Below are 15,119 nucleotides of genomic sequence, written 5' to 3'. Positions count from 1 at the left end.
GTGGGTGGGTATTGCTGTATTTATATCAGAGAAGACCAGTATATGACCAGCTGTTACCCCAGCTCACCTGTCACTTAGCTTCCCCAGAATGTGAGAGACCAAAGCAACTTGAGGGGCTGGTGAACAAGCTGGCTTCTCTCTCCAAGTTGTGCCTACATGTGGCCTCTTCCACACCCAGAACCCAGCCATTTCCCTTGGCCGCATTCGGAGGCTTAGACACCCCAATATTGTGGGGCAGTGGGAGAAACCCATGCATAACTGATCCCAGGTCCTATCCTAGTCAGTGACCCATGTCACCTGGGCCCACATGGGGCAAGTGCAGTCATTGCACAGACAGGGAGGGAGAGCTCATCAGGATTTTAAAATTCATTATAGCTTATTTTGTAAAAGAAGAGTTGTTCTGAAGATACTGGTGAGTCTTTGTGTTGTTACCTGTCTTGTAAAGCAGTGTGTAATTTCTGGCTAATATCTTCAGCTCTGATTGCAAACCGTTACCCTTAGTGATCGCCCTGCCTTTTTTTTTTTTTTTTTTTTTTTTTTTTTGCTTGTTTTATGTTTAGTTTCATCAAAAGCAATATAAAGGCTGTATGATAAGTAACTAAGAAGCATCAAAGGCAGAGTTCTAGCCCGTGGAATCATGCGGGCCTGTATTCATAACCCAGCTCTGCGGCTCACTTTGTGCCCTCAAATATGTTATTTACAACCTATCTTACAGAAGTGTTGAGATAATAAGGAAAGCATTTTGGGACACCTGGGTGGCCCAGTCAGTCGAGTGTCCAATTTTGGCTCAGGTCATGATCTCACAGTTTGTGGGTTTGGGTTCCCGTGTCGGGCTCTGTGCTGACAGCTCAGAGCCTGGAGCCTGCTTCGGATTCTGTGTCTCCCACTCTCTCTGCTCCTCCCTGCTCGTGCTCTCTTACTCTCTAAAGTAGATAGATAAGTAAGTATTTTAAAAAGATATGGAAAGTACTTTGCATACTATAAATAGTAAATGGTGTTCTTAACCCGAGAACTTTCTTATCATTCTTGATCGTTCTTTCCATACGGTGTAACTTGGCATCCGTCAAGGTGTTTACTGCTAAGAGGCTTATGTGCCTGGCTCTTCCAGTTGTCAGAGAGGGTGTCCAGGCACATTTGCCGTTTTGAAAAAGGACCACGGTTGTGCTGTGAGGGTCCCAAGTTTCAAAGCAGAGTTTTCCTTTCCTTCCTCTGCACTTCTGTTTTGCTTTCTTGCTTCAAATCGACTACCGTGTATCGGGTCCTCTTAGTCACAGGTTTCTGTCCTCAAAGAATTTCTAATACGATATGTATACAGAAGGTTAAAGAAGTTTGCCTGTTTTTCTAGGAACCGCTACTTTTACCACACAGAACAAAGGCGATGGAGCCAAAGTGGCAGTAAGAAAGCCTGTGCTGTCTCCAGTTACCTTCCACAAAGGTAATGGGAAGTAAAGTTCTCTTTTTGTTTTAAGTAGGCTTCGCACCTAGCGGGGAGCCCAACATGGGACCCGACCCTGAGGTCAAGACCTGGAGCTGAGATCAAGAGTCAGATGCTTAGCCGACCGAGCCACCCAGGCACTTCAAGAATAAAGTTCTTTTTTAAAAAATTTTTAAAAAGATTTTATTTATTTTTGAGAGAGAGGGAGAGACAGAGTACGATCAGGGGAGGGGCAGAGAGAGAGGGGGAAACAGAATCTGAAGCGGGCTCCAGGCTCTGAGCTGTCAGTATAGAGCCCGATGCAGGGCTTGAACTCGTGAACCGTGACCTGATCATGACCTGAGACAAAGTCGGATGCTTAATGGACTGAACCACCCAGGTGCCCCAAGAATAAGGTTCTCGAACTTAAATTTTTAAAAATCATAAGACACGGGGTGCCTGGGTGGCTCAGTCAGTTACGCGTCCTCCTCGTGATTTTGGTTCAGGTCATGATCTCATAGGTCGTGAGTTCGAGCCCCATGTCAGGCTTCGCATCGTCTCTCCCTCTCTCTACCCCTCCCCCGCTCAAGTTCGCACTCTCAAAATAAACTTAAAAATTTTCTTAAGTCATAAGACACTCTCAGAAATGTCAAATACAGGGCACCTGGGTGGCTCAGTTGGTTAATTGTCTGACTCTTGGTTTTGGCTCAGGTCATGATCTTGTGGTTCGTGGGTTTGAGCCCTGCCTTAGGCTCTGCACTGTGGAGCCTGCTTGGGATTCTGTCTGTCTCCCCCCCTCTCTCTGCCCCTCCCCTGCGCTCGCTTGCTTGCTCGCTCTCTCTCAAAATAAACAAACTTTAAAAACTATTTCAGATACCGATTTCAGAGTGAAGAGTATGGCTGTGTGTGCAGCAGTTGAGAGAACAGGCTGTGGGGTTAGCTTTGTTTGGAATCCTAGTTCACCACTTACTCTTTAGCCCTAGGAAAATTCCTAACCCATCTGTGTAAGCCTCGGTTTTCTCACCAGCAAACTATGTGTTATAATATTGAGAACATATATATTGTGGGCTTAGCACAGTACCGAACATAAAAACAAGTACTCGGGAAGGTGCTATTATCACATGGTCATGCAGCACCAAACTCCTAAGTTTGGGGATTCCAAATTAGCTGTGCTCTGATCAGCCAGACAGGGGATGGTAATGATCTTAAGAATGAAGGTCTAACCCACCATTCACTCCATGTTACTCTTCACCGTTTAAAAGGTATTTTCACTACGCTAAGCGAGATTAGTCAGAGAAAGACAAATATCATATGACTTCACTCATGTGAGTGAAGATACAAAGATACAAAACAGAGGAACATAAAGGAAGCAAAAATAATATAAAAACAAGGAGGGGGGCAAAACATAAGAGACTCGTAAACAGAGAACAAACTGAGGGTTGTGGGTGGGGGGATGGGCTAAATGGGTGAGGGGCATTAAGGAAGATACTTGTTGGGATGAGCACTGGGTGTTCTATACAGGGGATGAATCTACTCCTGAAATCATTATTGCACTAAATGCTAACTTGGATTTTAAATTCTTAAAAATACATAAATAAGAGGCGCCTGGGTGGCTCAGTCGGTTAAGCGTCCGACTTCGGCTCAGGTCATGATCTCATGGTCCGTGAGATCGAGCCCCGTGTCGGGCTCTGTGCTGACAGCTCAGAGCCTGGAGCCTGCTTTGGATTCTGTGTCTCCCTCTCTGACCCTCCCCCGTTCATGCTCTGTCTCTCTCTGTCTCAAAAATAAACGTTAAAAAAAATTTTTTTAAATACATAAAAAAATAAAAGGTACTTTCATGTTCATTCTCCTGTTAGCTCTCTGTGACAACACTGGTAGGGCAACTATTATCCCCATCTTACAGCTGAAACAGCAGAGGCTTAGAGAAGCCAAGGTGGGGGGGGGGCTGCTTCGGATCCCCCTAGAACAATAAAAATAACAGTTACAGAGAATTTACATGATGCCAAGCATGGTATTAACACTTCATGTGCATGATCTCCCTTAATCCTCCAGTTCATCCACTGAGGTCTGTTACCCTAGTTACCCTAGTGAAAACAACTCAATTTGGTAGGGATAATGATGGAAACACTGATTACATGTGTTACAAAAATGACGAGAAACATGAATTGTTCTGTGTCTCTCCACTGCCACCTTCTTTCCTTACAGATTCATCTTTCAGTTTACCACCTCTCTCTTCAGCTGTGTCTGCTGTTTAACCTGTCAAGTTTTAATGCTGATGGCTGCATTTCTTAGAAATTCTCTTTGGTTCTTTCTCCATAGTTTTCCCCGCTATATGCCACCCAGGCGCCCCCACTGTACTGCAGTTTTTGTACTGCAGCCAGAGGTTGAGACTCAAGCTAGAAGTTGAGACTGCCTAGGAATATCAGTCCTCTGCTGATACTCTCTGCCCTCGTTCACTCCACAGTTTCAGGTTTATTGTGTGGATGTTCACTAAGAGAACGCTTCCACCTCACCTATGACAGAGTAACTACCACCTGACTCATCTGCCTGTCTGAACCATAAAGTGAGTCAAAACACACGTGAGGCAACTGCTCTTAGACACTGGAAAATAGGCAACACGGAACAGTGATCCCGGAGAGAAGGGAGACTCCTGAGGTAAGTCTCCTGAACGCCTAGCTGTCTGCTTAAGGATATTGTCCCGATGACTTCAACATAACGAACTAGAGTCCGAGCGGAACACTTGCGGTCCTCCTACGATGCTGAAGAGGCAGAGGTCAGGGTGGTAACAGTGGCTGGCTTCTGCAAGCCAGGGCAACAGAGAGAAGGAAGCTGGCTGCACGGAGACGATTCCCAAAAGTCTGTGTGCAGACGGGGCAGAGCTGCTGTATTCAGTACGAGACTCCCTGAGGCACACCAGAAGGTGGTCACTGAGGCTGAGCACGGCTGGGGGGTGAGGGAGGCTCTGCCCAGCCAGAGCAGCGAGACCCTGCTAATACCTCATTAACACTCCAGACATCCAGCCTAGAAGTAAAAATCTTGCCCTAGAATAAGGGCTACAGAAAATACCCTTCAATAACGAGGGTAAGATATAGTTCTGTCAATGAAGCCTGAGAGAATTAATTGCCAGAAGATCTGCACTATACGAAATCCAATGATCTTCAGGCTGAAGGGAAATACTAGAGAAGGGAAATACTAGACAGAGATTTGGATCTACAGGAAGAAATGAAAAAGCACTGGAAATGATAAGACAACTAAATGTTTAAGTCAGAACAGGAGCAGGGAGGTAAAAGGGATTATACTGTTGTAAAACCCCTTTATTTCTGAAGTGGTGTAAAATGTCAAGTTGTTAAGAGTTCACACATAGCTCTAAAACAGCAGTTCTCAAACTTTGTGTTCGCCTTATAAAAATCAAGGGTCCTAAAGAGCTTTTTTTTATGTGGGTGTATCTGTGAACATTTATCATGTTAAAAATGAAAACAGAGAAAGTTTAAACATTTTTAATTACAATGACCCAATGTTTATAAGACATATTTACAAAAGATAACTATTTTTCCAAATCAAAACTTGATGAGAAGAGTAGCAGTTTCATAGTTTTACAAATCTCTTTAATGTTTGGCTTAATGGAAGACAGCTGAATTCCCATACCCGCTTCTGCATTCAACCTCTTCCAGCATGTTGTTCTGGTCAAAGTATATACGAAAAAAATCTGGCCTCACAAATGTAGTTGGAAAAGGAGGTATATTTCATAGCTTTTTCAGACAGTAGTATTCTTTGATACTACACCAAAAATTGACAAATGCGTGAAGGTTTTTAGTTTCTTCTCACAAAAATTATCTCCCAAATTATTATTTGGGTGCAATGCCAGAAACTACCCACGTCTCTGCACCGTAGTTTTTATAAACTTAACGTGAGCTTTCTAGAGTCGGGAATCCTGTTTCCCACTCAAAGCATCCAGCCCTGTTTCTTCAAGGCTTTTCAGGTTACAGAGCAGAGGACAGATCTGGCCTCCGTGAAACTTGGCTTATTTAGAAGTCCAGTATTGGTGGAAAGGGGTTCCTTTTTCACTCCTGGGCCAGGCCTGCACAGGTGAGTAAGGCTCTGTTTTAAAATGGAGCTCATTATGTCTCAGGGCGAGATTGTGACTTTCTTCTCCACAACGAAAGAATTTTTTCCGTCGGGTTTATCCATATAAGGTTGCTTCTCAAAACTTGGGGGGTAGTAAAGGAGGAGGTGATAATAAATAACTTAAATATTATGTAAACTGGCTTGACAGGTCCTTTTCATTTTTTTCATCATTGTAAAAAGTATGCCTAAAGAGATACCAAATGCAAAAGCGTGTATCTATAAACAACCGTTTCCCCATGAAGGCAAAATTATTGAGAAGTGTTTATTTTCCCTCTTGAAATGGCTAATCCAGGGAATGATATGGCTGCAGGTGGTATATTCATGCTGCTTCCTTCGTTGCTTCTCTCCCTTAAACACTCCAATCTTTCAGAACTACATCACTGAGATGCTAGTCTCTGCCGGGAAACAATGATACGCAGGTCTTACAGGTCCAGGGCCCAGTGGAGAGACAGGTTCTTGTCGTCCACGCCGGCCACCATGTCTTCAATGGCGTTCCAGTCAAGTCTGCTGAGGATGCTGCCAGTGCTCCCAGACACACTGTCGACGCCACCCACCCCGAAAGGAGGCTCTAGCTCTTCTTCGGTTGCTGCCAAGTCCTATCAAATTAAGAAAGGTAGTAAGCTGTGGTCTTAGCCTGAGGAAAAAGTAAACGGAACGTGAACTAAGCTTTCCAAAGATTCTAGTCGCTCATGCACCAACTGGCGAAGGAAATGCAAAGCAAACCCAGGACAGGGGTTGCCCAGCCCAACGGGATCGACAGTGGGCTGAACGTCACCTGACACAGCTAGACGCTGGCACCAGATCTGAAGAATGGACACAGTGGGTTTTTATACTTGTCGTACAATGATCTGTTCTTAATGTTTTGTTATCTTTTAGTTAAAAGGAAAATGCAAAATCAAGGAAAGTTCTGATAAATGCTGGAGCCCTAAGCCAAAGGTGTAGATGCTCTGAATTACCCCTTCAATCTTGCAGTATCTCTACATCCCGCAAAACAAAACAGATGGAACTAGGGAACACACGGAAATCACCAGACAAATTGAAATCTGGAACAATGCTTACCTGTAGAAGGGAAGCAGGACTCTCGTGAACAGTTGTCCAGGGGCTCACCACGGTCTCTCTCTCATACTCTATACGCACCTGCTTTGATCGAGGTGAAAGCTCAGCACTGATGTGTTTTTTCGTACACTGCAGACTCCCACACGGACCACTAGAACCTTTCAAGGGAAAAGGACAAAGTTACGATGGGACCGATTCATTTATAAGTTTGTTGGTTTATTCTGATTTTTATCATCACATCTAAGGCAGTCACATTTTACCTAATATTTGAATCATAAGGTCTGGATATGGTTCTAACAATTCCTGCCCTGTCATTGTGACAGAAGGAAAATGAATTCTGGCCATCTCTTAATTTTAAAAACAGTGGTAACCTGTAGGACAAGAGAGTCGAGGGAGGAGAGGCCACAGAGAGAATGGAACTGTGGAGAAGTTCCAGCTGCAAAGTTGGGTGAACACTGTGTTGAAAAAGAAAACAGCCAGCAAAACAGAAAGACTGAAGACTGAAGGATAATAAAAAGAGAAACCAACACGTGGTTAAGCAGTATTATAACCACAAAGGCAGGCCGTGTCTCCAAAGCAGACGGAAACAAATGGAGACGGGCGCTGAGTTGTTGCTTCAAGTAGTCAGGCTGTGAAAAGAGATTAGCAAAGGCTGTGGCCACCAACTAATCCCACCTCCACTTCTGCTACAATTGACCTGGTAACTAGACTTCAATACTCTTGTCAAATGAACATAATTATTGCCATCTAAAAAGAATGACAAAATCACCACCAAAATTGAGAAATTAAGGTGAACAGTCCTGCATGTAAAAGGATAAACCTTTACCCCTGGGGTATCTACACACCTGAGAAGCTATCACTGGCTTTCTCTCACCTTGCTTTACCCAGGGATGGCTTTGTAATTTCCTTCTCTTCAGATCAGACTGCATTTCTCTAGGATTTGTTCGGGATATCCAGTCTTAAAATAAAAATACAATATGGAAACAATGCTGTGAAACTGAGCATGTGCAAAAAAGCTTTTCAAGTTTGGGTGTTCCTGCCCCATTGTGGACAGTGAATGCTATCAAAGGTAAAAGACCCATGATACATCAAGGAGAAACTCCACAGCAGAAACTAGGCAGAAACCTCAAAGAAGCACTCTCTCTGTGGACAGTGAACACTGCCACTCAGTTTCTTTAGAAAGCATATTGACGAACATTATCTCTGGAGACTAGCCGGAGGAGTCCGGAGCTGAACGGTGAAACTGAATCCGTTGCCTCTGCTTCCGCCAGGAGAAAACCCTGTTCCTCTTCTTGCCCCCTTGTCAATTATTGGGCCACACTCCACACACACCCCCAAGCCACAAACGTGGAGCTGTACTCAATTTCATCCTGTCAGATAAGGCTACCACTGGGATAATGAAACAAATACTTCTATTTGCCTTTCTATGGGCAAAGCCTCATGCTAGATCGTAACACACTTCACGAACACAAAACCCTGGATCTCTGGAGCTTGCATAAATAGAATACCAGTGTACATGTAACTTCAGCTATTTGGGGGCCAACACTGTATTTTGCGGCTATTTTATCTGTTAAACTAACATTGATAGGTATTTGTTTAGAAAATATCTGGAGAACCCCCGCTATTTTATTCTAAAGTAAACTCTATACCCAACGTGGCGCTCAAACTCACAACCCTGGGATCCAGAGTCACATGCTCTACTGAGCCAGCCAGGCACCCCTTGGGGTACTCTAAACTAGAAAATATTTTGCAAAATATTAAAATGAGAGACTCTGAAAGAGGAAAAAAAAAAGGTCTGAGATTATACAGTTAAAAGCACAGGAAATGATGCTTCTAGGACTCAAACTAATCCTAACTACAGCATTGGGTTTTAAGGCATATAGTGGGGAAAACTATGGAGAAAGAACCAAAGAGAATTTCTAAGAAATGCAGCCATCAGCATTAAAACTTGACAGGTTAAACAGCAGACACAGCTGAAGAGAGAGGTGGTAAACTGAAAGATGAATCTGTAAGGAAAGAAGGTGGCAGTGGAGAGACACAGAACAATTCATGTTTCTCATCATTTTTGTAACACATGTAATCAGTGTTTCCATCATTATCCCTACCAAATTGAGTTCTTTTAACTAGGGTAACTAGGGTAACAGACCTCAGTGGATGAACTGGAGGATTAAGGGAGATCATGCACATGAAGTGTTAATACCATGCTTGGCATCATGTAAATTCTCTGTAACTGTTATTTTTATTGTTCTAGGGGGATCCGAAGCAGCCCCCCCCCCCCACCTTGGCTTCTCTAAGCCTCTGCTGTTTCAGCTGTAAGATGGGGATAATAGTTGCCCTGTCTACCAGTGTTGTCACAGAGAGCTAACAGGAGAATGAACATGAAAATACCTTTTATTTTTTATTTTATTTATGTATTTTTAAGAATTTTAAATGCAAGTTAGCATTTAGTGCAATAATGATTTCAGGAGTAGATTCATCCCCTGTATATAACACCCAGTGCGAGGATTCTCGAGAAGATGGCGGCGTAGGAGGACTCTGGGCTCACCGCGTGTCCTGCTGATCACTTAGATTCCACCTATACCTGCCTAAATAACCCAGAAAACCACCAGAAGACTAGCAGAACGGAGTCTCCGGAGCCAAGCGCAGACGAGAGGCCCATGGAAGAGGGTAGGAAGGGCGGAGAGGCGGTGCACGTGGCACGGACTGGCAGGAGGGAGCCGGGGCGGAGGGGCAGCCTGCCGGCCAAGCAGAGCCCCCGAGTCTGGCTGGCAAAAGCGGAGGGGCCGGACGGAGTGTGGTCCCACAGCAAGCGGGACTTAGCCTCTGGGAGGTCATAAGTTAACAGCTCTGCTCAGAAAGCTGGAAGGCTGGAGGACAAAGGGAGGGAGAGTTGCTGAAACCCAGGACGACAGAGCTCAGTTTGGTGGGGAACAAAGGCGCTCGCCAGCGCCATCTCCCTCGCCCATCCCCCAGCCAAAATCCCAAAGGGAACTAGTTCCTGCCAGGGAACTTGCTTGCTCTGCGCAAACACCCAACGCTGTGCTTCTGCGGAGCCACCCCTCCGGCAGCGGGTCTGACTCCCTCCCGCTGCCACAGGGCCCTCCCAAAGCGGATCACCAAAGGATAAGCGAGCTGAGCCTGCCCCTCCCGCCCCCGTGCACCTTGCCCATCCACCCCAGCTAATACGCTAGATCCCCAGCACCACAAGCCTGGCAGTGTGCAAGTAGCCCAGACGGGCCACGCCACCCCACAGTGAATCCTGCCCCTAGGAGAGGGGAAGAGGAGGCACACACCAGTCTGACTGTGGCCCCAGCGGTGGGCTGGGGGCAGACATCAGGTCTGACTCGGCCCCACCCAACAACTCCAGTTATACACCACAGCACAGGGGAAGTGCCCTGTGGGTCCGCACCCTCCAGGGACTATCCAAAATGACCAAACGGAAGAATTCCCCTCAAAAGAATCTCCAGGAAATAACAACAGCTAATGAACTGATCAAAAAGGGTTTAAATAATATAACAGAAAGTGAATTTAGAATAATAGTCATAAAATTAATCACTGGGCTTGAAAACAGTATAGAGGACAGCAGAGAATCTATTGCTACAGAGATCAAGGGACTAAGGAGTAGTCAGGAGGAGCTGAAAAACGCTTTAAACGAGATGCAAAATAAAATGGAAATCACCACGGCTCGGATTGAAGAGGCAGAGGAGAATAGGTGAACTAGAAGATAAAGTTATGGAAAAAGAGGAAGCTGAGAAAAAGAGAGATAAAAAAATCCAGGAGTATGAGGGGAAAATTAGAGAACTAAGTGATACACTAAAAAGAAATAATATACGCAAAATTGGTATCCTAGAGGAGGAAGAGAGAGGGAAAGGTGCTGAAGGTGTACTTGAAGAAATAATAGCTGAGAACTTCCCTGAACTGGGGAAGGAAAAAGGTATTGAAATCCAAGAAGCACAGAGAACTCCCTTCAGACGTAACTTGAATCGATCTTCTGCACGACATATCATAGTGAAACTGGCAAAATACAAGGATGAAGAGAAAATTCTGAAAGCAGCAAGGGATAAACGTGCCCTCACATATAAAGGGAGACCTATAAGACTCGTGACTGATCTCTCTTTTGAAACTTGGCAGGCCAGAAAGGATTGGCACAAGATCTTCAATGTGTTGAACAGAAAAAATATGCAGCCGAGAATCCTTTATCCAGCAAGTCTGTCATTTAGAATAGAAGGAGAGATAAAGGTCTTCCCAAACAAACAAAAACTGAAGGAATTCGTCACCACGAAACCAGCCCTACAAGAGATCCTAAGGGGGAGCCTGTGAAACAAAGTACCAGAGACATCGCTACAAGCATAAAACATACAGACATCACAATGACACTAAACCTGTATCTTTCTATAATAACACTGAATGTAAATGGATTAAATGCACCAACCAAAAGACATAGGGTATCAGAATGGATAAAAAAACAAGACCCATCTATTTGCTGTCTACAAGAGACTCATTTCAGACCTGAGGACACCTTTAGATTGAGAGTGAGGGGATGGAGAACTATTTATCATGCTACTGGAAGCCAAAAGAAAGCTAGAGTAGCCATACTTATATCAGACAAACTAGACTCTAAAGGCTGTAACAAGAGATGAAGAAGGGCATTATATAATAATCACAGGGTCTATCCATCAGGAAGAGCTAACAATTATAAATGTCTATGCACCGAATACAGGAGCCCCCAAATATATAAAACAATTACTCACAAACATAAGCAACCTTATTGATAAGAATGTGGTAATTGCAGGGGACTTTAACACCCCACTTACAGAAATGGAAAGATCATCTAGACACACGGTCAATAAAGAAACAAGGGCCCTGAATGATACATTGGATCAGATGGACTTGACAGATATATTTAGAACTCTGCATCCCAAAGCAACAGAATATACTTTCTTCTCGAGTGCACATGGAACATTCTCCAAGATAGATCACATACTGGGTCACAAAACAGCCCTTCATAAGTATACAAGAATTGAAATTATACCATGCATACTTTCAGACCACAATGCTATGAAGCTTGAAATCAACCACAGGAAAAAGTCTGGAAAACCTCCAAAAGCATGGAGGTTAAAGAACACCCTACTAAAGAATGAGTGGCTCAACCAGGCAATTAGAGAAGAAATTAAAAAATATATGGAAACAAACGAAAATGAAAATACAACAATCCAAACGCTTTGGGACGCAGTGAAGGCAGTCCTGAGAGGAAAATACATTGCAATCCAGGCCTATCTCAAGAAACAAGAAAAATCCCAAATACAAAATCTAACAGCACACCTAAAGGAAATAGAAGCAGAACAGCAAAGACAGCCTAAACCCAGCAGGAGAAGAGAAATAATAAAGATCAGAGCAGAAATAAACAATATAGAATCTAAAAAAACTGTAGAGCAGATCAACAAAACCAAGAGTTGGTTTTTTGAAAAAATAAACAAAATTGACAAACCTCTAGCCAGGCTTCTCAAAAAGAAAAGGGAGATGACCCAAATAGATAAAATCATGAATGAAAATGGGATTATTACAACCAATCCCTCAGAGATACAAACAATTATCAGGGAATACTATGAAAAATTATATGCCAACAAATTGGACAATCTGGAAGAAATGGACAAATTCCTAAACACCCACACACTTCCAAAACTCAATCAGGAGGAAATATAAAGCTTGAACAGACCCATAACCAGCGAAGAAATTGAATCGGTTATCAAAAATCTCCCAACAGATAAGAGTCCAGGACCAGATGGCTTCCCAGGGGAGTTCTACCAGATGTTTAAAGCAGAGATAATACCTATCCTTCTCAAGCTATTCCAAGAAATAGAAAGGGAAAGAACTTCCAGACTCATTCTATGAAGCCAGTATTACTTTGATTCCTAAACCAGATAGAGACCCAGTAAAAAAAGAGAACTACAGGCCAATATCCCTGATGAATATAGATACAAAAATTCTCAATAAGATACTAGCAAATCGAATTCAACAGCATATAAAAAGAATTATTCACCATGATCAAGTGGGATTCATTCCTGGGATGCGGGGCTGGTTCAACATTTGCAAATCAATCATTGTGATACATCACATTAATAAAAGAAAAGATAAGAACCATATGATCCTGTCAATCGATGCAGAAAAGGCCTTTGACAAAATTCAGCACCCTTTCTTAATAAAAACCCTTGAGAAAGTCGGGATAGAAGGAACATACTTAAAGATCATAAAAGCCATTTATGAAAAGCCCACAGCTAACATCATCCTCCATGGGGAAAAATTGAGAGCTTTTTCCCTGAGATCAGGAACATGACAGGGATGCCCACTCTCACCACTGTTGTTTAACATAGTGTTGGAAGTTCTAGCATCAGCAATCAGACAACAAAAGGAAATCAAAGGCATCAAAATTGGCAAAGATGAAGTCAAGCTTTCACTTTTTGCAGATGACATGATACTATACATGGAAAATCCAATAGACTCCACCAAAAGTCTGCTAGAACAGATACATGAATTCAGCAAAGATGCAGGATACAAAATCAATGTACAGAAATCAGTTGCATTCTTATACACTAACAATGAAGCAACAGAAAGACAAAGAAACTGATCCCATTCACAATTGCACCAAGAAGCATAAAATACCTAGGAATATATCTAACCAAAGATGTAAAAGATCTGTATGCTGAAAACTATAGAAAGCTTATGAAGGTAATTGAAGAAGATATAAGGAAATGGAAAGACATTCCCTGCTCATGGATTGGAAGAATAAATATTGTCAAAATGTCAATACTACCCAAAGCTATCTACACATTCAATGCAATCCCAATCAAAATTGCACCAGCATTCTTCTCGAAACTAGAACAAGCAATCCTAAAATTCATATGGAACCACAAAAGGCCCCAAATAGCCAAAGTAATTTTGAAGAAGAAGACCAAAGCAGGAGGCATCACAATCCCAGACTTCAGCCTCTACTACAAAGCTGTAATCATCAAGACAGCATGGTATTGGCACAAAAACAGACACATAGACCAATGGAATAGAATAGAAACCCCAGAACTAGACCCACAAATGTATGGCCAACTCATCTTTGACAAAGCAGGAAAGAACATCCAATGGAAAAAAGACAGTCTCTTTAACAAATGGTGCTGGGAGAACTGGACAGCAACATGCAGAAGGTTGAAACTAGACCACTTTCTCACACCATTCACAAAAATAAACTCAAAATAGATAAAGGACCTGAATGTGAGACAGGAAACCATCAAAAACTTAGAGGAGAAAGCAGGAAAAGACCTCTCTGACCTCAGCCGTAGCAATCTCTTACTCGGCACATCCCCAAAGGCAAGGGAATTAAAAGCAAAAATGAATTACTGGGACCTTATGAAGAAAAAAAGCTTCTGCACAGCAAAGGAAACAACCAACAAAACTAAAAGGCAACTAACGGAATGGGAAAAGATATTTGCAAATGACATATCGGACAAAGGGCTAGTATCCAAAATCTATAAAGAGCTCACCAAACTCCACACCCGAAAAACAAATAACCCAGTGAAGAAATGGGCAGAAAACATGAATAGACACTTCTCTAAAGAAGACATCCGGATGGCCAACAGGCACATGAAAAGATGCTCAACGTCGCTCCTCATCAGGGAAATACAAATCCAAACCACACTCAGATATCACCTCACGCCAGTCAGAGTGGCCAAAATGAACAAATCAGGAGACTATAGATGCTGGAGAGGATGTGGAGAAATGGGAACCCTCTTGCACTGTTGGTGGGAATGCAAATTGGTGCAGCCGCTCTGGAAAACAGTGTGGAGGTTCCTCAGAAAATTAAAAATAGACCTACCCTATGACCCAGCAATAGCACTGCTAGGAATTTACCCAAGGGATACAGGAGTGCTGATGCATAGGGGCACTTGTACCCCAATGTTTATAGCAGCACTCTCAACAATAGCCAAATTATGGAAAGAGCCTAAATGTCCATCAACTGATGAATGGATAAAGAAATTGTGGTTTATATACACAATGGAATACTACGTGGCAATGAGAAAAAATGAAATATGGCCTTTTGTAGCAACGTGGATGGAACTGGAGAGTGTGATGCTAAGTGAAATAAGCCATACAGAGAAAGACAGATACCACATGGTTTCACTCTTATGTGGATCCTGAGAAACTTAGCAGAAACCCATGGGGGAGGGGAAGGGGAAAAAAAAGGAGGTTAGAGTGGGAGAGAGCCAAAGCATAAGAGACTCTTAAAAACTGAGAACAAACTGAGGGTTGATGGGGGGTGGGAGGGAGGGGAGGGTGGGGGGTGGGTATTGAGGAGGGCACCTTTTGGGATGAGCACTGGGTGTTGTATGGAAACCAATTTGACAATAAATTTCATATATTGAAAAATAAATAAATAAATAAATTTAGCTTTAAATTAAAAAAAAATAAAAAATAAAAAAAAAGAACACCCAGTGCTCATCCCAACAAGTATCTTCCTTAATGCCCCTCACCCATTTAG

At 43.0% G+C, this 15,119-nt stretch overlaps 1 protein-coding gene across 6 annotated transcripts in view; it reads right to left on the bottom strand.

The window, feature by feature from the left end:
- Window positions 1–4,896: 4,896 nt before the first annotated feature.
- The window catches only part of CPLANE1 (ciliogenesis and planar polarity effector 1), a 138,975-nt gene continuing 128,752 nt past the window's right edge, over window positions 4,897–15,119 (bottom strand). For 5 of the 6 annotated variants that reach the window (XM_042996319.1, XM_042996355.1, XM_042996327.1 and 2 more), the window contains 3 exons: window positions 7,470–7,553; window positions 6,599–6,753; window positions 4,897–6,135 (listed from right to left, as the gene is read on the bottom strand). In XM_042996319.1, coding sequence (XP_042852253.1) covers window positions 5,962–6,135; window positions 6,599–6,753; window positions 7,470–7,553 — 413 coding nt within the window. In that variant the 3' untranslated portion in view covers window positions 4,897–5,961. The remainder of the gene's footprint in view (window positions 6,136–6,598; window positions 6,754–7,469; window positions 7,554–15,119) is intronic. The other variant, XM_042996351.1, reaches the window with a different exon arrangement.

The sequence above is a fragment of the Panthera tigris genome, chromosome A1 (genome assembly GCF_018350195.1).
Source record: "Panthera tigris isolate Pti1 chromosome A1, P.tigris_Pti1_mat1.1, whole genome shotgun sequence".
In the NCBI taxonomy this organism is placed as follows: Eukaryota; Metazoa; Chordata; class Mammalia; order Carnivora; family Felidae; genus Panthera; species Panthera tigris.
Note: the sequence above shows the minus strand (reverse complement) of the source record. Positions and strands in the feature narration are given on the sequence as shown.